The following is a 22,853-nucleotide window of genomic DNA, read 5'->3' as shown; positions in this document are numbered from 1 at the left end:
TAATAAGGTGAAAATAAAGAATACAGATGCTGAACTGCATTCATCCATAATCTTCCCCAAAACCTGATTGGTCTGGCAAGCAAGTTGAGCATGCAAGATGTTCCCTGATGCAACACTGTTTATGAAGGCCTCATTAAAACCAGAGACATAGAATTTTTTGATGGGAGTGGATATACGTAACCTGTCAGTTGCTTAAGAATGCTCTTGTAAACTCCCTCCTTTGCTGCTTGTAGTAAGGAAATCAGACCTATTACCTAAATCAGCAGGTGAGGGCAGCAGCTACTGCTGTGCACTCACATGCACTCTGGTACAGAGAGGTAAAACAAATAACACAAAGGCATAGCACTGAACTAATTTGATTAACTTTTTGAAAGCAAGACAAATGGGGTCAGTGACATCTTCTGAACAAATAAGTCTGAGTAACAATTTCAGTCTCTTAACTGCTGGATTTTATTCAAACAGTGCATGTTTTCATTTATACTCAACAAGTCTTCAAGGAAATTACAAAAGCACAGTCAAGCTGCCTCCTGTCCTGCAAGGCACCATTTAGAACGTGGAAAGACAGGATACAGACGCAATCCTAAGGACAATACTCATCATACATCCCGGGATGTACAGTGATACAGCATGCACCCATCTCTCCAGCTCAGGGGGCCTCTTGCCTTTCCATCACTGGGAACTCTCATTCTCCACTGTTGTGTGTGCTGTGCAAATGCTGCTCCTCCACATGGTCCTGCTTGTGTTCATAAGGTGCATCCAGCGATTCCTGATCCACGTGGCTCTGTGGAGAACAGAAAGCTCTGGTTACCCTCAGAGCTGTACAGCCTTAGGAAGATGCAGCAAGCATGAAAGAAGGAGCCGGTGTGCTGCCTGGCCTACAAACCGGCAGCTTTTATGGCGAAGGAAGCCAAGCTGCTAATTGTTTGTTATTACGTCTGCATTTACAGCTCTTTGTCCGTGAATCTCGGCATCTGCTTCACGGCCCATTAACCTGAAACCCTTGTGTTCGTCCCGTGCGGCAGCAGCAGCCCGCAGACTGCGGCTGCGTGTGAGGGCGGACAGGCCGGAGGTGACGGACCCTCCAGCTGCTGAGGCGGCCGCAGGTTCCCCCGCTCCTACTCCTCCACCCCCGGTGCCGCCTGGAGGGGATCCCGCCCCGCTCCGGCCTCGCCCCGACTGACCTGTGCCCGGCCCATCAGGGCAGCAGGTAGATAAATACGAAGAGCGCCACATCGAAGAGGACGAAGAGCCACAGGTCCAGCCAGTAGGACTGTCCCGACAGTGCCGGCGCCCGCTCTCCATCGGCCGCGCTTTGCTCCTCGGGCCGCGGCCGCCGCCGAACCGCCGCCTCCATCTCGGCACCCAGCGGCCGCGGGGTGAGCAGCGCGCAGGCGCTCGTCACGCTTCCCGGTGTGCGGCCAATGGGAGCGGAGCGCACGTACCGCCAGCACGGCCGCGAGCGGGCACCGCCCTGGTGGCTTCATGGAGAGAGAGAAAGATCAGCTGGGAAATGCTGGTGTACAGATAGGTAGGAAAATAAAGTAACAGTATCACAGAATGACCCGGGTTGGAAGGGACCTCAAGGATCACGTAGTTCCAACCCCCTGCCTGGCAGGGCCACCAAACATACACATTTACTAGATCAGGTTGCCCAGGGCCCCGTCCAACCTGGCCTTGAACACCTCCAAGGACGGGGCATCCACAACCTCCCTGGGCAGCCTGTTCCAGGGCCTAACCACTCTCCTAGTGAAGAACTTCCCCCTAACATCCAACACGGGGAGCTGTTGCGAGATACGCCCTTATCCTTGGCGGCTATTGGTGCTCCCTAAGCACACAGAGTTAAGCTGTGTGAGGAGCTCCCGAGACACAAAGCTGGCACTACAATGAGACCCGCCAGCTCGATCAGCACTGTAAGGGGTTTATAGATACATACATTTATAAATAAGGAGGTGAGTTGCGTCATAGACCCAGGTGGAGTCCTGGATGCGTCATAAGAGCACACTGCCAGCAGAGGGAGCCCTGCGACCCGCAACAGGGTTCGGCCCGAGAGGCTTCAGCTACAGAAGTAACTGAAGAATGAGGTTTGGTTTTAGTTCTTTTACTTTTTACATTTAGAAATGTGAATAAGCACAGGGCTGGGTTGAACTTAGAAGCTCTAGAGTAAGCGGCATGAGCAGAACGTGGTGCCTGTTTGTTACCCATTAGAAACACAGCATGTGAACTCAGCTTAGTCTGAAATTGTTCCTTATCTAGTTCAGGCTCCTTGAATATTGTCATTCGTGTCCTGAAAGAAAATCTCTCAGAGCTGCTGGCACTCTTCTTGACAATCATTTTGACCCTCAGTAAACTGGGACAGCTCAAAGCCTGTGTGTTTTTAAAGCATTGCCATACTTTATAAACCAATCTTACACAATTACTTTTTCTTCACTAGGAGAGTGGTTAGGCCCTGGAACAGGCTGCCCAGGCAGGTTGTGGATGCCCCGTCCTTGGAGGTGTTCAAGACCATGTTGGACGGGGCCCTGGGCAACCTGATCTAGTAAATGTGTATGTTTGGTGGCCCTGCCAGGCAGGGGGGTTGGAACTACATCATCCTTGAGGTCCCTTCCAACCCAGGTCATTCTGTGAATTACAGTGCAAGATATCTGTCTCTCATCACTAAGTACTTGATACTGTTTCTGTTGATGCCAGCAAGGTACCATGGATAGTATTTAAAACATCAAAACAAGCTGTGTTATCAGCATATTTTTTTATTTATTGTATATTTCTATTTACAGTTCTTGAGACTTGCTTGTTCTCAGGGTTCTCTTAAGCTTTCACATCCTTATTACACAATGCTCCATACACAGAGAAACCATTTGTCACTACAAATATCGTGGTAAGGAAGCAAAGTTGCCATTCAAGAACCAGTACAAAAAATATTGATATTCTGATTATAGAAAATAGTTTTGGCTGCCTTTGGTTACTCAGGTAAGACTTCCCACAAGTAACATTTTAGTCTTCAGATTTTAACTGGATTATTTTTTAGAGGTAAAACACTAAATGTAAAGTTGTGTTTTCATTAGGGCTGGATAATCACAGCTTAGGAGTTGCTGTGAGGAGATTTAAAAAACAAACAAACAAACAAACAAAACAGTATATGTAGAAAAAATTGTCTTTCTTTTAATAGGATTTTGATTCCAGTGCTGTTTTGGCTAAAGTGTTTACTCCTTTTTGAAGATTCTCTTGGCTTCAACTCCTTCGTACACATAGGTCTGTTCAGAAATTAAGAAGAAAAATCAGTCATTGCTAACATATAAAATTTCGTTGCACAGGTGTTGTGATAAAGGTGGTTTAATTAATTGTGTCGAGTGGCCATTTGGGGCTTAAAAGCCCATGGAAGGGCTCTGAGGAAAGGAACAGAAGGAAAGCAAGCAACCTGTTGTCAGTAGGCCTAAATTCTCTATGGAAACATTTGAACTACCACTGGACAGTTCTTGGAGCTTTCAAATAAAAACACAAAACAAATAATAACACAAAACCAACAAAAAACCACTCCCAAAATGTTGAAATGCCATATTCCCAAGTGTCACCTTTGTGCCTGTGTTTATTAGAAATGTGAGAAAGAGTTGGCCCCTTGTGTTCTTATATCTCAGATCTCACACCTGTTCATGGGAGGGTTATTTATTTAAGAAGTTTGTGACCAGCTGGTCACAGAGCTATGGAAGGTTTCTCTTTTGTCTCTAGCTTCCTGCTGTGTCAGCTGCTGAGCACCTTATCCTTGGGAAAACTCCTGTACTTTGTCTTTAGAAGGCAAAAAAAAATGGGGCCTTCAGGGAGAATGTGTATAGTATGTATGTGGCTTCTACATACAGCTTGTATTCACAGACTTCACAATGTGTTGATAAGATACAGCTCACACAGGTAGGAAATCACACGTTGCCAGTTTTATGTTCCAAATTACAAAGTTCTAAATTTTAATACTTTTACTAGACTTGAGGATTTAATCTGAAGATAACTGGGGCTATTTGGTTTTGAGCAAAGTACACTGGACTTTCAAGGTATCTCTGAGAATGTTTTCAGTTCATTGTATTCTTAAATTGTGTATAAGCAACTGCTCAACTCACCTGTACAAGTTCACTGCCTACAATTTCTCTGTACGCTGTGAGTGCTTTTCCATTATCTTTTCTAGTAAACGTTCCTACGAGTTTATTTCCTTCCAGGTTCCAAGAACCCTGTGATGGGGAAAAAGAAACAACACAAATGTTTTGCAATAAATACGGCACTGATTTGATTTAAAGGCTGCAGGAGTGAGATTAAAACAGTGTAATAATGATTTTTAGGACTCAATTGGAAAGGCTGTAAAAAAAATGAAATATTAAAGAAGAAGTCAGCTTATTCAGTTGCTCTTTTGTCAGGCTCAGGTGATCCTTTTATCTGTTGATATGGTTAATTTCTTACAGATACCCGCACTACATTCTAGGTGGTGTACTTGACTATTATAAGAAGTAAAGTTTGCAATTGCCTGGATTTCAGCATATGGAAATTGCTGGATACTCTGTTTTTTGAGCACTGAATGGATCCCTGTGCTTCCTGTCACAATGCTGAACCATTAACATTTAGGGCTGATTTGTGACTTTATATATAAGGTGCGAGCATTCCTGAACTGCCTGACCTTAAAAGCCAAGTTTAAACTAGAACCTAGGAAAACAAGTCATTAATCCTGAAACTGTACTTTGTAAAGTTATTGCTATCCAATGAATACACATTGATATCAAAAGTCTCTTACTGAAAGTTCAGTCCCATCAGCCAGACTGTATTCAAAGCTGACTCCCAGAGTGAATTCAATGTCGATGGTACGGAAGTTGCTCGATTCCTTGACAAGAAATTTGTTTCCATCTTGCTGAATAGTGAGCTTCAGATTATCGTGGGCTCCTAACTTTCTTTTCATCATGTTAACACCTAAAAAAATTAATTAGCATCAATCAGAGAAAAATAAAATAGAACGTCATATTAGCATTTATATCATGACATTTTCTGTAGTTGAGGGAGCTCAGCCCAGGATTCTGACTCAGGGTCCTACTCTTCTCCACCTTTCACCAAGGCAGTGTTCAGCAGCATGTAATACAAACCAATATCCAACTAGGATGCTTATGTTTATATCCATATTACAGGCAGTTTGTGCAAGCTTAAAGTAAGCACTGGCATGTTAATATATCTCAAATCATGTGTGTTCTGCAAAACTGGAGACCAGCAATTTCCTTCTTGTGTAATTTTTCAAACAGTCTTATGAAAATATTATTCCTTACATATAATTCTATTTAAAGTTTACCATTCAAATTCTCTGAGCCTTTTCCACAAATGTAGATGTAGAGATTCTACTAAAGTACCTCTACTGGAGTTAGCTGAATGCATACGATTATCACAACGCAAATAAAATCAGAGTATTTTTCTACCTTGCATTCCCCTCTGTAGAGTCTTTTGAAAATAAATGCAGGGCAGTGTGCAAGGGCACAGCAGCAGACAACGAAAGACAGGTCAGCCAGATGGGAGTTCCTGAGCAGCTTAAGTTTGTATTCCACCATAGTGGTATCCTGCTTTTAAAAGGCATTCAAAAAGTAAGGCTTACCCATTGCTTCCATGAATTTTTCATAGTTTTCATTTTTCTCAATTTTCCAAGTTCCATTAAATGCCATCTTTCTGTCCGTAGGCAGACTTTTGGTAAGTAGCAGAGCTTTGCAAAGAGAATTTATGTACTGGCTTATCAGGAAAGCAATTTACATGATGATGTGGCTGGCTAAAGCTCAACCATGGCATTGATCTTGTCAAGGAGGGGGTCACTGTAGTTTAACTTTTTCACTGGTAAGCACACTGTTGAATCTCTCCCTCCCTTATTGCCTCAAATAATGATAGTATCTTTATTGCTCTTCTTTATAAACAGTCACTAACCCATTCATTGTGTTCATCTTATTTGAGTTGTAGTAAAAAACTGTCTATCTAGTGAAAGTAATAATTAGACTGGGAGAATGTATTGACATTTTCTTTGTTGCATAGGACTTTATGCTGGTGGGACAGTCTTTGTGCAACTGGAGAAAATGTATTTACCCAGCAAAACAAATACAAATCTCCATTCTAATTTGGGGAGAATCTATTTGACTCCATGTAATAAGCATGAGATGAATGATCCATTGAATGCCCACAGGTGGTTTCAAAAACTTGCTTCAGTTTCAGAAACAATTTGCTCCTTTCTAGTCTAGTGCTGAGCTATAATCTCTACTCATATCATCACTCTTTAATAGGTAGTTTAAATTCAGGGCACTTTCTGTGTATTCTCTATACTATAGCCTGTTCAGTGAATGCTCTGTTACTGTCCATTCCTACAGTAGTTGACGTGCCGCTAAGTGAATTTTATCCAACATGGTTGATTTCCGTAGATCCCAGGTTTTAAGTATTGAAGGATAGATAATGCAGAAAATGAGCGCACGCTGGCTTAGCTCTTTCTTCCCCATAAGATAGTGCTGTTTGAAACTGAGCAAGTTTTCTGGTACTAAATCTGTTTGTACCGAATTCAGGATTATAGTTAGCCTGTTCCTATGGATGGCACTAGATCTGCTGCCTCTTAGCTTCAAAACATAAATGTAAATCTGAATGCTGAAATGAATTTTGCTCATCACACAGTTAACAGGGTTGTGCTCTAACGAATTTTACTAGTGTGGTGTTATCATAATCTTCTTTTTCTTCCAGATCCGCAGCAAAATGTTTTACTGAAGTGTAACCATAAATTTAGAATTTTGCTAGTGATACCAAAATGATGTGGCTTTCCATTCCACACAGGTTCACTTTGAAATCAATGCTAATCTGGCTTACAGGATGCAGGGGGAAGTAACTCAATGGCTACTCCTCACCTTTAGGCTGTACAGAAGTTAAGGGAAGAGGAAAAGAAAACAACATAGATTATTGTTACAAACAAAGTTGAAGTAGTTGCACTCAAAATGGGCTGCTACTGACCATGCACCAGAGTTCATTTGTTTTCCAGACCTTTTGGTCTCCCAGAAGATTGAATGTGGTACAAACTGGTCTGTTTAGTTGCAAACACCTCCTGTTCTGCCTATACCTTTCCACTTTTAGAAGTTTATCCCAGCAGAGGTTATCTACGATCTGCCAACAGAGCTCTTTTTATGACTATTTCATAATCCACTTCATTTGAAGTGAGCCATCTACTCTTACAGCAGATATTTTGAACTTATTATATTTCACTGTGAGCTGGAGCATTGCCAGCTATAGGCAAGATATTGGTCTTAGGGAGACATATACCTGCCAGCCCTGTAGTTGGAACTAGATAAAAACCAGCTGCTTTTAAAGCAGAAGATGTGTAGTTGTACTAGTATGGAGCTGAGTGCAGACTTGGTGTCTCAGAAAGTGTCATAGGCCATGCCCAGTGCTGTGCTAATCACGGGCACCCATCTCACTGTTCAGCCAGCTCAGAGAAAAGGCAAATAGAATGTCTGTTTCTTAGTCAGATGATTTCTCTTATTGCATTGCATTGTCTCTTGACCTTTGTAATTATCATTATCTATCTATATCATTTATGTAGTATAGAAATATAAACAAAAGTATGGAGTTAGGTGATCATCAGATTTACTGTTAAACATATTATCTTTTTTTAATAGTCTTTGCAGATGTGTTCTGTCAGTGATGCAGTGTAACTCTTGAACCACTTGTTGACAAGTTTACTAGAGTCCAGTAGAAACATGAGACCGTACAGTGGTTCAAATATATGTAGAAGAATATGGTTATATAATTCATGCATATGTATAACGTGTAGTATTTTCATATGAAAAGATTGAACTACCTGTTTGGATATTTATTCTTACTAATAGATTGAAAATTCTTGGATAATGGCAACATCTTCCATATTCACATTGTTTCAGGACTGTATGAACTCTTAACCAATGGAAAATTACACTTTATTTGAGCATTTCAATAGTTTTCTAATTTCTAGTCAGATTTAACTTTCTCTTGAAGAAGCTGCTGATTACATTCAAGGAACTTAAAACACCTGGTGTAGTCTTTTATGTGTTTAAAAAAGATTAGTGTTGCTGATCTCTCTCCTCATGATTGTCATTTCAGGCATCTTTTTAAGCTCTGAAAACAAAATCCATGGTTTAAGCACAAATTTCTACATCAAACTCCATTCAGCAGTTCTGAACCTTGACAAAAAGGGAGGGCTCTCATGGAGTGAGTCCTAAACTACCAGGAGTTTCTCTCAGATGTGCTTTTCCTGTCAGTTTTCTTGCTGTTTGCCTCTCTCTACTTGTGATTCCTCAGGCCCCCTCGTAAGTCAGGCTAAGCAGCCAGCTCCAAACCTTTTAACCATGGGAACAGCAAGTAGGTGGCTCCTGGATTTCCTGTTGCAGCCTGTTGCTGCTCCCTTTCTGTCTCCATTTCCCATCCTTAGCAGTTCTTTTCATTGTGTATGAATCCTTAGGATTCTTTTCTGATCAGCCCCACAGCTCTGTCAGTTAAGCAGGAATCTCCACAATGGCTGGTATTTATGAGTTGCATGGTGTCTCCATGTTGGTATAAAACTGACAGCATAAAGAGCTTTTCTTCCCTGAGGTTGGATGGAATGTCAGTGGCAGAACAAGCAGCCTTATTTTTGATCTCCTATAATTTACAAGTTAATTAGGACTATGAACATACTGAAGTATGACTTCAGATTTCTTACGTGTAAAAAGAGTGATGTTATGTGCACTTCATTCGGAGTTCTTTGAGTTCTGTAGAAGTTTTTTTTCTTCTTCTAATATTATAACTAATCTTGGGGGAAGGTATTTTTATATTGAAATATTCCACAGTCTTTTTCCTTCTGCTTAGCTTGTCCTTGTGCAGATTTCAAACCTACGATTTTTGCTTAGATGCTGCATTAAAAAATCCATGAAGTGTTGCTCTCTGCATGAAAGCCTTGAAAGCTAAGGGAGTGGATTCCTGTTTTGTGGCTTTCTTTAGCTTGCTAGCTACAGCCTAGCTAGATCAAGATAAGCATAACTTTGAAGTTTGATCTTTAAGTGGAGTGGATGGAAATAAATGATTAACCTGTATTGCTGTACCAATCTCATCATGCCAGTCTGTGATAAATTCACCAGGCTCTGTCATGCAGATAATTATCAATGTGATTCCAAAGATCAGGGTGGCAAAAATGCTTTTGCAGTAATTTGTGTTCTTCGATCTCATTTATTGGCTTGTCTTCAAGTTGCTCAGCCTAACATGAGCTAGGACGGTAGAATTCAGATTTACTAAGAAGTGTTACTTGTTTGTGGTCAGGATAAAAATAAGATATTTATAACACTGTAATATAAAAATATTTATATTAAACATAGTAAGAGAGAGATGAATCTGCTCATACCTGTTTAAACCACGCATGTTACTTAGTTTCTGTCAGGTACTAGTTTGGCAGTATTTCTACATGTTTTCTATTACAGGGATCTTATAAATTTCTAGGAAGGGATTGCAAGGCTAGCTGGGCATTTAAATCATTCAAGTGCATCTAGATCCCTTGTCATGAAGCTTGACTAAGCATTTAATCCACAATACTCAATTTTGTATGTCTATAGTAAGCAGATAAATGCTATGTCAGTAAAGACCCCTTAGGATAACTATGGCTGGCCTAGCAGCAGGATGCTCACTGTAGCCTAACATTTCCAGAAATGATTTCCAAGTATATGCTGAAAGTGGATGTTGGATTGCAACAGCAGTTGATCATACTTGAGCTATCATTTGCCCAACTCCAGCTGCCTATTTGTTAACATTTGTTTGTTGTCTTTTTTTGTGTGTGGGGGGGTTTGTTTGTTTGTTAGAATAGTTGTTGTTTTCTTTTTGCCAAGGACTGTCTCCCAGTTCCTGCTGATAGTACAACACGCAAAGCTGCAACATTCGAAAATATTAGAAATTTCCAGAGAGTATAGAATACATGTATCTGGTTACTTAGTAGTGGGCTGTGGATCTGACATGCCTGCATTTGCTTCTTTGTAATTTGTGAGTAATGTTTCTGATAATACAGTGCTACATGTTTTTGAGAGCTGACTCTTGAGGAAAACTGAAGCATAAGAGCTACTTCATAAGCAAGTGCATGAGCTTCTTCATAATGAACTCCAGGTTAAAAAAAAATCTAGAAGCAAAATGTAGGGTTTTCTTAAAGCAGTGTCAGCTCTGGTATTTCCTTCATCATCTTGTGTGTCTTAAAATGAAACCTAGGATTAGTTAGCAGAATTTTTCATAGTAGAAGCAAAGAGGGCATGATTTTGAACAATTTCCAATCTAAACAATGTTCTTCTACACCAAAGTTCATACAAATCCATGAGTATATGTGCCTTTTGTCACTTGTCGTGTACAGATCAATGTCAGTAGATGCACAGGGCTTTGTGTCACGCTTATCTACTTGATGAGTTATTTAAATGTATATCTTAATATTATTCTCCTGTATTTTCCAAGTACTTAGTTGCAAGCAAACTTAGGGAAGTACTTTATTTTTATTTAGAATAAGAAGTGTGATGAAAGAAGAATATGAATTACAGTCTAATGAGCTAACAAAGTTTAGTTTTGACAGTCTGCATTTGCCTTTTAGACTTCTCCAAAACTTGAACTGGACCTTTAGTTTATTTCAGCACTGCCATTTGCTGACTGCATATCTCTTATGGTGATTATCTGGATTAGTGACTTGAATCTAATCTCAATCTGTAACATGGAGACTTCTCCCAAGTACATCAGGACAGCAAGAGGACACTCTGTATAGCCCTGATAATAAAGCACTTACATAGAATTGAATCACAAAATTGCTCAGGTTGCAAAAGACCTTAAAGATCATCAAGTCCAATCCCAACCTAACCATACTACCCTAACAACCCTCCACTAAATCATGTCCCTGAGCACCACATCCAAATGGTTTTTAAACACATCCAGGAATGGTGACTCAGCCGCCTCTGTAGGGAGCCTATCCCAGTGCTTAACAACCCTTTCTGGAAGGAAGTTTTTCCTGATATTCAACCTAAAGTTACCCTGGTGCAACTTGAGGCCATTTCCCCTCATCCTGTCACCTGTCACCAGTGAGAAGAGACCAACCCTGCTCTTGCTGTAAGCACCCTTCAGGTGTTTGAAGAGAGCAATAAGGTCTTCCCTCAGCCTCCTTTTCCCCAGACTGGACAGCCAATATATATATCCATTCATACATCCAAAGGGAGAAGATGACTTCAACATAGAACAATGTTCTTTCTTCTGTTCATGTCTCATGTAAAAGCAGAACACAGATCTTAGGCCTATTCAATTTCCAGCTCAGATATTGACTTTCTGTGTGACTTTGATCAAATTAACCCCTCTACTTATCTGCGAAATGACTTTTGCTTCCTTTAAAAAAGTCATAAGATAATATGCCAGTGACTTGATCAGCTACAAAAAAGAATTGAAAAAAGTGCTTGCGTGTGAACTTAATCATGTGTACATGGCAGGATTTAACCATTTATTTAACTCCCAGTGTTTGTTAAAGATCTTCTATAATGTTTAATAAAAACCTATGTAAAGAACAAAACTATCAGTCGTTATAAACTACTGAGAGAGCAACAGCAGGCCATAGCTGAATTGATTAGCTTCCTATTTCATCACATCGGGAAAGTGGATTTTATCATCACTTGACAGTATAGGTTCAGAAAAGAAGATAATACAGCTTTCTGGAGAATAATTTAAACTCTTAGAAGCTGCAAAAATACATTTTCATGTTGAATAAAATAGAGCATCAGAGTACTGTGGAAAACCATGCAGCCAGGCATTACAAAAAATTGGAACTATGAGTACTGAAAGGAAAAGTTACTGAACTGAAACTGTAACTTGTGGTGTTTCTCAAACTGAAACTGAAGTCCTACATTATGGTTCTATAAATGCTGAGAAAAGCAGCTCTCAGCTGAAAGGCTGAAAAATCAAGTGGCCTTAAATTCAGATCCTAAAGCTTACTACTGCAGGAAACCCACACATTTGAATTAGTCTGTGAAAATCTTAAAAAGAGATTTCATGGGAATGGGAACTGCATTTTAGCAATAGCTGACATCTTTACTAAAATAGGTGGAAGAAGGGACTATTGTCTTTTCTATTTGTTAAAAAGTCATCATAGTTACACGAGATGGGAAAGACTGAGTCTAATATCGCTTTTCACCTCTTCAACAACATACTTTAATATAAGGAGATATTCTTTTCTGGAGTGGGGAAGGAATGTATTCTAATGTATTCCAGTACTACTGTGTTGAAAACAGTGTCTTTTCTCTGAAAGGAGTTTAGATATTCAGGAAGCAACTGAACGCTGTGCAGGAGCATGGTGATTCTGAATTGGTGCCTGGAGTGGAAAGATTGTAGTCCCAGAGCAAATGGTTACTTGATGCATGTAGATATACAAAGACAGTTGTTGAGTTGCACTCACAAACTGCAGTTGGTTTGAGCAGGCGGTGCTTGTGTTTTGTGCTGGACTAAATCTGGCCCTTCATAACTTTTGAATGAGACTGTTGTTCATCAGGGATGCACATACTTGTTGGTTTTGCCTAGAGCTAAAATAAAAAATAAATAAATAAAAATCCCCACCAACCCAGAACTGTTGCTGTGGAGAACCTAATAGCCAAAGAACTGGACATGCCAAGAAGCCCATTGGCCAAGATCTAAGATCAACAGTTTGCACACAATACAACTTTTGTTGCAAGAAATAAGTTTATCGCAGTTTTGCTGGAAGTTGGAAGGTTGTTTTTTTCATTGTCTCTTACATACTACTCAGAAATTGACACCTGGGGACAAACGATGAGGACAGAGCTGTATAAGAGTTTTATTTGCCAGTTCTACTTACCAATACATATCTGGTTTCTGATAGCTCCTATTAAGTGTAGCTGCACTGCTCTCTAGTGGTTAGTGGAGCAGATGACCTTCTGCTGTTTTTAGTATCAGTCTCATGTCAGTACTGCACGCATTAGAAATATCATGATATTAATAGTGTAGTTCTTGTCTGAATTTCTAGGACCTAGGGAAGTTATTGAAAATGCAATATAACAGATATTTGCAGGAGCTGTGTTTTTACTTGGGACAATGAAGTAGGTGTTGAAATTTTAACTTCAATGATACTGCCTAGCAAATAGTAGAATTGAATTGACATTGTCTTTTTTATTTTAAAACACATGAAATAATACAAAGAGAATAAAGAAGAAATAAAGAACTAAGCAGAAGTTTGACTATAGGATATAACCTGACTCTATATCCTGTATTGACTGCACAGAAAGGAGGAGTAACAATTCTCTAAGTAATGTAATTCATTTTACTAAGTATCCATAGGACAGAAGCAAGTGAGAACCCATAATGCTCAGAAGACTTTAATTCTACTTAAAGGCAGAACATAAGCTATAGAGTAACCCAGTTAACCTAGTACAAAAAGTCTGTGCCCAGAAACAACATTTGTTGAAATATTTTTAAGATAAAAGAATACAAATGGACAAACTTGGTGGCTAGTGACTGTGAGTAAGATTTTTATTAAAGTATAATATAAATGTATATTCAAACTATTTACAGTGCATTTCACACTACATTCTTCAAGTGACACATGTATGTGTCTGCCACGTGAATACACAGAGGGCTCAAATTCTAACTTCAGTTACATCTGTGAGGTACCTTGAGCAGGAACAGCTGAATACAGTAAAGAACAGGTGAGGCAGGTGTTACTGAGGATGAGTTTGGTCCCTCTTTATAGCTAGAAAAGGTGAATTTGACCTATTCCTTCACTTTCTATACAGCTCAATCGAACTCCCACTGAGGTAAACAGGAATCATGTAATTGGCTTTAAATGGGAATTTGAGCATACTTTAGGCTCTAGCATGACAAGCTCGTGCAGTGAAAGTTAGCGGAAAATAAATGTTACATAGCATCGTCACATAAATATACATTTACAAACAGTGGTACTTAGATAGGAGTTTCTCTATGGAAACAGACTTCTTTATCTGGAAAATAAAATTTCCCATGCAATTTTCATTATCTAGCAATGACAAGGATAAAAGATCTTGAAGTCACTATTCGTCATATTTAGAAAGAGTTACCAGTTGCCAGGCCAGACTCTATGATGTTTCTTGTTCCTATGAAAGTCCAAATAGTCCAGCCCTCACTGTTTCTTATCCTCAGGGTAAACTTAGGTTTCTATTCAAGCTCCAGTGTTTGAGCTTCTCTCTCAAATTAGTGCAAGTCCCCGAAGAAGCAGAGCAGAGGACTGTGAAATAAAGCTGAAACCTCGTGGAATGTAAACCGTGTGTGATTTGGCATGAAGAACAACCTACAGCATTGCAGAGACGAGACCTTTAGCTAAAGCTAATGTAAAAAATCACCAGAAAGGTTAGATTTCTAAAACCTTTAAATATTTCTGAATTTATTATGAGTGAGGCACTTTTTCCATCAACATTGTATTTTCTCAGGCTTCGCTGCAAGTGGCATCAACTAGATTTCTCAGGTAACATTCCGTAACTTTAGTTAAGGGGCCAGGTCTGGCTTTTCATAATTTTTCTCTCTAATGGGTTGCACAATCAGTTACCCAGTAGTTTAAAAAATCACGTACAAGAATCAGCTTTGATCATGAATCAGTTCATGCCACTACCAGATACAATGCATCAGACTGGAGTTCGAAAACTTACCTTTATGTGCTTTACCCAGCTGGCAGAAGATGATGCCTCTATCAGGCTTCAGCCCTCTCCTCTAAGGAGAGATCAGCTGGTCGTCGTTGGAATAGATTATTCAGTTTTATCACTAGGCTGCTTGTACTTGTATCTGAGAGTGATTTAAACTGCTACTAATTAAAAATCAATACAATTGCCAAAGTCAAGATTATGTTTTCTCTCTTACTGAGTGACATTACAGAAAACCTATATACCTATACTCTATTGGATATGTGGCTAGCTTCTTGGAAAAGTACTACCTATAGCATAAGAGCCTCATTGTTCTTTTTAATAGAAGAGCTAGGGTTCATCAGTAATTCTGTATACTTTAACATGCACAACAAGATTTTTTTATTTTTATTTTTTTTTTCCAGAAAGGGGACAAAAACAGAAAGAAAACTATAATTAAAGCATTTAACTGTGCTGTGAAGTGACTTCAAAAGAAAATTTGTGCATGTCTGAGAACAAGTAGGAGTATTAGACACATTAATGGGACAACTTCTGTACCTAGAAACTTAAATACCAAACTTCACAATGGCTTTAACAGAACTAGAACTGAAATGACAAAGTGATGCACTCAGTTTCTGCTTGTATCTTGCATCTTCCATTTGATTTCCTTAGTTAGACAATTTAAGATAGAGCAGTAAACAGTTGAGACCTGACTAAAATAATTAGATATGTAATCCATGATGTAATTTAACAGAAACATGGCTATAATATATAAAATGGCTGAGTATGAAAATATTGAATTCTGGAAGGCAATGAATTTCAGTCAAAAACAGCCTGTTGTTTTTGTGTTTTCTTTTTCTTTCTCATATTTTCATCTACCTACATTATGAAATAAGAATTTTCTGCAAACAATCCACGCAGAGCTATGAAATAAAACCATCACCCTTTGTCTGAATATCATAATAAAGTTTTGTTGAACACACAATATAACAGAGAATTATAGTTACTGGAATCTTAATGTGATAGGTCACTATGCTGTAGTATCACCATATTTGATTTGCTGTGCTGTCTCCATGAATTACTAGTTTCAACCATACCAACAAGGATACACCGTTATATACATACATTTTGTTCATATTTATATTAAATATGTATTTTATCTGTTGACATGTTTTAGTATCTCAGACATTCAAGGAAAAGAATATACGAATATTATGCAAATCGTGAAGCAACATTCCTACTTATCAAAAAGTACCTAAAAGCTTTGGTTTTTTTCCTTTTTTGAGCTGGAAGGTTGGGGCAAGGCAGGCTGCTGTAGTTTTGGTGCAGAGCCATGACCTGTTGCAATCATATATTGTGCTGGTATACGTATATATACACATGCGTAGATACAAATTCACCATAGCTCTTGAGTTTTAATTATTGTTGAATTCCATACTTTTTTTTTGTTTGTTTGTTTCTGAAAACCTGAAAAAAACCAACAACCTCATTGGAGAAATACTTCTATAGAAAAAAATACTTTCACATCATTCAGCTGCAATAAATTATTACTGGTAGTCACAAGAGAAAACTGAGATAGGATTTAATCAGTAACAAGTGATACGGGCTGGCAGAAATGTGGCACACTGTCAGAATTCCTTATTCTACCCCAAATATATATATATATATGTGTGTGTGTGTGTGTGTGTGTGTGACCATGAAAAACTGTTCTGTGGGACATTTTGAAACACTTCATTTTTTGTTAGCTTCTGATATTGCTTATCTAAATGCAGTGACTGTCAAAATGGGCTCCTTTTCAGTGTCTTTACTGTCTTATGTGTGTATTTCCTTGAATTGGCTCTCAGTGGTAGATTCATAATCATTTTTATTGATCATCATTGTTTGAATGAAATACCAATGCCTTCTTTTCCTAGTGCAAGTTAATTGATTCTTAGTTTTCTGAATGTTGATGCCTTTTGTGCAAACGGTAAATTCCTGTAGCATTCTGGGCTATTTTTGCTTTCAGTATTTTTTTTCATGTTCCTTTAAGACATAGTGATAGATAATTTTTTTAATATGTTAACACAATGCTTTACTCAAAGTGGTCATAGCCATTCCATAACAACACTGGCCTATTGATGGTCATTAATAGTACTGGCCACTGATGGCCACTGGAAGCATCATTCTGATTTGGATTTTCATCCCTTGCTCTTGCAGTCATGTTTCTTTTACTTTTCCTGCCTGTCATTCAGTTCGTTTTCTATGACAATATTAAATTCAACTTCAAAATGAAGTTAAAATAAGCATACAGAAATACCTTGTTTAGTTTCCTTGTTTAGTTTCAGTTTCCCTACTTCTTGTGGCCTCATATAGGAGCCATTCTTCCAAGACAGCCAGCCTGTCCGTTACGTTGTGACATTTCATCAATCTTCAAGCAATTTCCATTATCCATGGAAAATTATGACACCTGTACTGTGAAACTCCCAAACCCCCCATTCCCAAGTAATTCACAGGGTGTTTTTTTAAATGTAACACATTTGCTAAGACATTCTTATGATATGATAAGGCTACTGGGTACACAAATTCTGGGGCTTCTCCACTTCAAAGCCCAGTTCTGTTTCCTGGAAGAGATTAGCATAGCATATGCTGGATCAGGCTTGCCAGCATTAGTCCCAGTTTTTCTTCTTAACCTCTGGGAAGAGAACAGGAAAGACTGTGCATTTCTTTGACAGCCTAACACAGCAAGACTCAAAGAGGAAAAAAGGTGCGAAATGCAGTAGTCTTTAAGATACTGGCCACAACATAATCACTGAACAACTATTTACATCTATGAAGTAATAGGCTCTCAGGGACAGTCGAGTAAACTGCACTCATACTTTCTTGTGGAATAGGTTAGTATAAACTAACTCTGCAGATCTTTTTCCATCTCTCTTAGATGTAATAAAAGAAATATACGATATTGGCATATACACAGTTATGCTATATATTGAAGTGTGGAAAAATAATACAGCAGTGGCAAAAACATAACCCAAATACAGTGTTTAGTAGAATGCAGTACTCCCCTATTACTACGTCTTCTATGTGAACTTAAGCTTGTGGTTTTTAAATCAGCATCTCAGTTCCGTTTGGCTTGATTGCTTTCTCCATTAATCAGATTCTTCTCTTGTTGTTCAGCCAAGGATTGCCATTTCTGCCTATTTTTTCTACATCCATCCAGTAAAGGGTAGCAGGCCTCTGATACATGCGTTAGGGCCTGAAATAAATTGTAAAACTTGTAAAACAGTTTATATGTAACAACAAAATAAGTGTTTGTGAAAAATGAATAGTAAATAGATGAGGATGACTGAAATATGAGATCTATCAATACTTGAACTTATATTTTGATTTTAAGAAAGCTTTCTGTTACACATCAAACATGAATACATGGCCGATTAGACTGAATGGCAGTCTCCACATAATACATGATACATAAGTGCAGAAATAACTATGAACTTGCTACACAGAATTATGCACAAGTGACCTACCCAGGATTCCTAGTGAGGTAATATGCACGGACTTTGTAAGCCAGTTCTTTGTATATATGGCAGAGCTGGTCAAAAAGATGAGCTTGGAAGGGTAATGAGCAGTTATAGTGAATGTGACCAGTGTGACAGTATCACAAGTGATTCTGAGTTCTTCCAGAAATATTTGAATTCCAAGACAATTAGCACTCAATAATTAAATTACATTTGACACTTGATGCCTCTTCAAGACAGCTGTAACTGAAGTCTATCAAATATTTTTCATAATGTGGCAGTGGTACTTGTGGTGAATTGGTAATTAAACAGATCAATAAGCATCTTTGTACTTTTTTTTTTCCTGATGGAAGTGATGAATACGTATCCTCACACAATAATGACAGAACTTGCATTAAGGGTTCTGTTGACATTTGAAATGAAGTCAATCTATTCAGAAGTGTGAAGTGAGAGTTTGATAGTTCAGACAGTGCTGGACAGCAAGAACCATGGGCAAGAGTGAGCCTTCTGATTCTGGAACTGCCATGACCAACCGCAGAGTACACAGAGCAAAGTCCTGGCCTCACTGCTGGTTATTATATATAATTCAAAAGTCAGAATTTCACTTGGTACTTATGTCTTATTCAAATAACATGAGGTAGTGATAGATACCTAACTCTTCTGTAACTTAGGAACATTTTTATGTAGGTACTCTAGTGAATTATCAGCTTGTATAAATCTTCATAATTCTTTTCTGCTTTCTAGGCAGCATCATTAGTTCCAGTAGACCTAACTGAATTATTCTTGATTTGCACCTCTTTAAGATTTAAAATTTAAGTTTGATTTACACCTCTTTAGAGGGCTGTCAAATATCTCTTGAGTATTCATGTTTTATTTATCTAAGCACATCTAAATAGCATTAAAACTGCAAAATATAACACTTTTTTCAATTGAAATTTAGGAGTGAATTACAATTTTTTTATTTTTTTTTTCAGATTTCTGAACTTAAAGGAAAGATGTTTAGATCACTCACTTAAACTCTTCTGGCTATCTGTCTAAAACAAGCCACACAGCATCAGTTCACTGGGATTAGGACTACTCTGAATAACATGGTAAGTCACATACATGCAGTGCTTCATTGGGCACTCATCTCTGCATTGTCTGTTAAGTTCCTACTGGCTGGATGAATGCTAAGGAATAGTGAAAAGGCTGTAGTTGCAACGCTGTGTATTATTTGCCTCTTAGCATTAGAACACTTAAGAGTGAAATGTGAGCTTGTTCTTCTTCAAACTCGCATTGTTTATATATATTTACCTTGAAGAAAAGGGCTCTGTGTAAGCGCCTGGTACTCCCTGCCTGTACTAAGGGTAGGTACATTGCATCAATGCACACCATAGCCCCTTCCTTGGAATTATTAGTACTGATACCAGTTTTGTCACTTTCTCATAGGCTCCCATTTTTTTTTCATTGCTCTCTGCCCCTGCACATCAGTCTTGCTCACTTTTCTTTCAGGTTAGGGCCTATGCTGGCATAATCTGAGTCTATATAAAGTCCCAGACACTGCCAGCTCGCTATGTGCCATTCCAGTTCAAGTCAGAGACAGAGTGAAAAACAGGAGTGATATGCTGAGAGATCAAAGGGGCAACGCATTTTGAACAAAAAGGTGCTGTCTTACAGGCACAGCATCTTCTTTCTTCCTGAGGTAAAGGGTGAAGACTCCAAAAATCTGTAGGTGCACTCGGCTGCTAGCCAGGAATTGGTTTGTCTTCACTGCAGCATAACTAAGCTGCAGTTACAAATCAGGAGCAAAATAGCTAGAAATTATTCAAACACCTCATTTCCTTACAGGAATAGTACAAAAGCTAGGTTAAATTTGGACTGCTATCATTTGGTAACAATCAATATGACATTCATTGCACATTACAGGGTATAAATCTGAAAGTTTTCTGGTCTTTTCATAAATGGGAAGGTAAAGCTGTACCCAGCAAATAAAGTACAGTAGTTCAGTCTCTGGAGCTGTGGACATTCAAAACTGTTCAGATTTTCTGTTCAAATAATTTTCTGTTTGTATATTCTATACCTTTTCCACAGCTACTCAGACTTCTTTCAGTGGCTTGCCTACCAAATGGAAACAGTTTTGTGAAGCTTCTCAGCAAAGGCTGTCTTATTTTCCTGTCAGAGTTTTCACAGTGCAGAGATGTGCAAGTTTCAGGGGCAGCTAGTAGTTCCTTCCTCCTTCTACCTTTGTTTTCTTCCAACTAGTGGATGTGGATTCTTTTTAGAAGGATGTGAGATGGAAAAGAATAACTTCCTTGTTCCTCCCATTGGAGTGTTAGACTTAGAGTGAGGCTATCTGTTTTTCACCTTTTTCTCACCTTAGTTCCTGTAAAATGCATGCTACAGTCTCAGTGAAGGGGTTTCACCCTTGTGCTTTACTGGTTTAAAAAATAAAATCAGCAATTAATATATTTTGTTTCATACTTTATCTGACCAAGCATTTCCTTATGCATTCTGTGACCAGAAGAAGTGTCAATGAATGCTCTCATGCACTGCTTTTAATTGTGATGAGAGAGAAGAAAAAAAGAGTAGAAGTTTTAAACCCAGGTGAATTTCCAATATGTAGCTTATCCCCTTTTGCATTAAGAATTCTGAATGCTATAGAACTCTTTGTTAAACATCACTCTTTATCATGCAATATGTGGATACCATTCTTTACATAGATAGCAAAGCATTATATGTTTGTGACTTTCCCTAATGATCACAGCATCTCACTGGCAGAATCTAAAACATAACGCAGGGATCTAATACCCAGTGCACAGAACACAGCAACTACCTTTTGTTTTAAAAAATGGTAAAACAAAATATCAGCCAAACATACAGTTAATCCTATAATCCTTTCCACAACTAAATCACAAAACATACAGAATATGTGGAAAAAAAAAATCTTTTAAACTAGGATAACAAAACCAAATTTTGTTCTAATTTTAAATGTGCAACTGCTGAAAACTACATTGAGCAGTTCTGGTTTTAGATATTTCAAGTTCTTTGTCAGACACCATACCTCATACAGCTGCAAGCAAACAGCATCAATGAATCCAACCTGCATGCTTGGAATTTTGTTCTTCTTCTCTCTGTTCATTAGATCCTGCAAATAAATAAATAAGCTCAACGTTTAATAAATTTGAAACAAAAACAAGGAGCCCAGAATTAAAAGGCAGCACCTCAAAAACTGCAGCAATCTCAGCACAGCAGGGTATTGGTACATGTGTTAAAATGCATGACTAGCCTTTGAAGGTTGTCTTTGGGCTTGATCGAACTAGAGTAGTAAACAAGCTTACTTGTTTAGCATAGGCTGCAATTATGCACCAGACAGTTTAAAATATTGATTTAGAAGATGTAATTCTGTCTTTTCTTCTGGCTCAAAGATAATGACAGTGTTGGTGTCTGGAAACCCCAGAAGAAAACTGACTGCTAGGAAGACAGAGGAGTTGGTGCTAGATTCTGATCACTGAAAGAAAAGCTGGCTTTTGAAAGGAATGTTTTAGATTCCTTAAAGCTGTTTAGGGAAGCCATTTTAAAAGAGACGATTCTGCATGATTCTTCTACTTACTGTTGGTTCTATGTTGAGTTCCTTCCGCTCTTTATCTCCTTGATCAAAGAACTCAGTAGCTACAAGCTCAGCAATCTGTAAGAGATTTCACACATTGAGAGCTATAAAAGTTTGCTTGCTACTTATGATCAAAACTGTCTTCTGAATTTCCCGTGTCTTCTTAGGATATATCAGATTGGGATCAAACTGCATAAGAATCTCCCATTTAACAGCTAGCTTTTACATTTATTGATACACACATCTGTTCACAAAAGAGACACCTGCATGTGTTGATATTTACTCTGACAAAGCAAAGTACAAAGGCACAAAAGTGCCTTACTATTAATAATAGCTAGAATGATCAACACATAGAGAAAGGTCAGCTGATACTAGATAGTGTGCTGTATCAACTGACCACCTTGTAGTAACACAGTAATGCTGGGAAGAAAAAACCAACGGAGATTCCTGATTTACTTTCAACTAACTATGAACAGACTGACATGGCTAAATGCATAGATCTTGCTGCAAAGACCCGTGAAAGTCTTAAGTCCACATTTAGCATTTTGAAGGACTGCTTGCTAAGAGTTTACATTCCACCTTTGCCTTTGCAATACAGCTTGGATAGAGAAAGCAGAAACAGTTCTGCAGAACTGGTATTTAAGAAATCTTAAAATTAAGGATATACCCGTTGCTGAACTGGCCATGGTTTGGTTATAGCTGATAAATCACAAGCAGTCATCAGCATTGCTCTATAAAAAAAACAAAACAAAAGAAATCAGTTAATTACTGTACTGTGAAATTGTTGTTGCCACCAAGCCAAGTCATTAGTAAATAGAATACCCAATTTCAGGGAAAATCAAAGTCAGAAAAGCAAGTGAAATTAAATCAAAGTTATAAAAACATCCAAGGCTTGATGATGTAGACTTTCACCTACATGAAATGAGCACACCAGAATAAGCAAATTTGACCAGCTCATTTGTTGGATTTGCATAAAATGAACAGCTTTATTCTATCTGCTACTGGGCAGATAACACATTTATTTCTGGCACCCAAAATAGCCAACAGTGTCCTGGGGTACATCAGGCCCAGCACTGCCACCTGACTGAGGAAAGGGATTTTCCCCTTCTGCTCTGTGCAGCCTCACCTCAAGCACTA

At 38.6% G+C, this 22,853-nt stretch overlaps 2 protein-coding genes and 1 long non-coding RNA gene across 9 annotated transcripts in view; 1 reads left to right on the top strand and 2 right to left on the bottom strand.

The window, feature by feature from the left end:
• The first annotated feature begins 1,707 nt into the window (after window positions 1-1,707).
• LOC107313554 overlaps window positions 1,708-22,853 on the top strand; it is a 114,936-nt gene continuing 93,790 nt past the window's right edge. The window contains exons 1-2 of one of the 3 annotated variants that reach the window (XR_001555058.2): window positions 1,708-2,081; window positions 19,105-19,221. This is a non-coding gene — a long non-coding RNA (uncharacterized LOC107313554). The remainder of the gene's footprint in view (window positions 2,082-19,104; window positions 19,222-22,853) is intronic. The other 2 variants (XR_001555059.2, XR_001555057.2) reach the window with 2 other exon arrangements.
• Window positions 2,730-5,717, bottom strand: FABP2 (fatty acid binding protein 2). Its single transcript, XM_015861896.1, has 4 exons — window positions 5,606-5,717; window positions 4,766-4,938; window positions 4,104-4,211; window positions 2,730-3,251 (listed from the first exon to the last, which is right to left on the bottom strand). Exons 1-4 carry the CDS (start codon window positions 5,670-5,672, stop codon window positions 3,201-3,203), a joined length of 399 nt encoding a protein of 132 aa, XP_015717382.1. The 5' UTR covers window positions 5,673-5,717; the 3' UTR covers window positions 2,730-3,200.
• The window catches only part of PDE5A (phosphodiesterase 5A), a 60,857-nt gene continuing 51,295 nt past the window's right edge, over window positions 13,292-22,853 (bottom strand). For 4 of the 5 annotated variants that reach the window (XM_015861889.2, XM_015861891.2, XM_015861895.2 and 1 more), the window contains exons 18-21: window positions 22,384-22,447; window positions 21,720-21,794; window positions 21,171-21,254; window positions 13,292-17,868 (exon numbers count right to left, since the gene is read on the bottom strand). In XM_015861889.2, the coding sequence (XP_015717375.1) occupies window positions 17,731-17,868; window positions 21,171-21,254; window positions 21,720-21,794; window positions 22,384-22,447 (361 nt within the window). In that variant the 3' untranslated portion in view covers window positions 13,292-17,730. The remainder of the gene's footprint in view (window positions 17,869-21,170; window positions 21,255-21,719; window positions 21,795-22,383; window positions 22,448-22,853) is intronic. The other variant, XM_015861893.2, reaches the window with a different exon arrangement.

The sequence above is a fragment of the Coturnix japonica genome, chromosome 4 (assembly GCF_001577835.2).
Source record: "Coturnix japonica isolate 7356 chromosome 4, Coturnix japonica 2.1, whole genome shotgun sequence".
Lineage (NCBI taxonomy): Eukaryota > Metazoa > Chordata > Aves > Galliformes > Phasianidae > Coturnix > Coturnix japonica.
The sequence above is the reverse complement of the archived record's forward strand: the minus strand, read 5'-3'. Positions and strand labels throughout refer to the sequence as shown.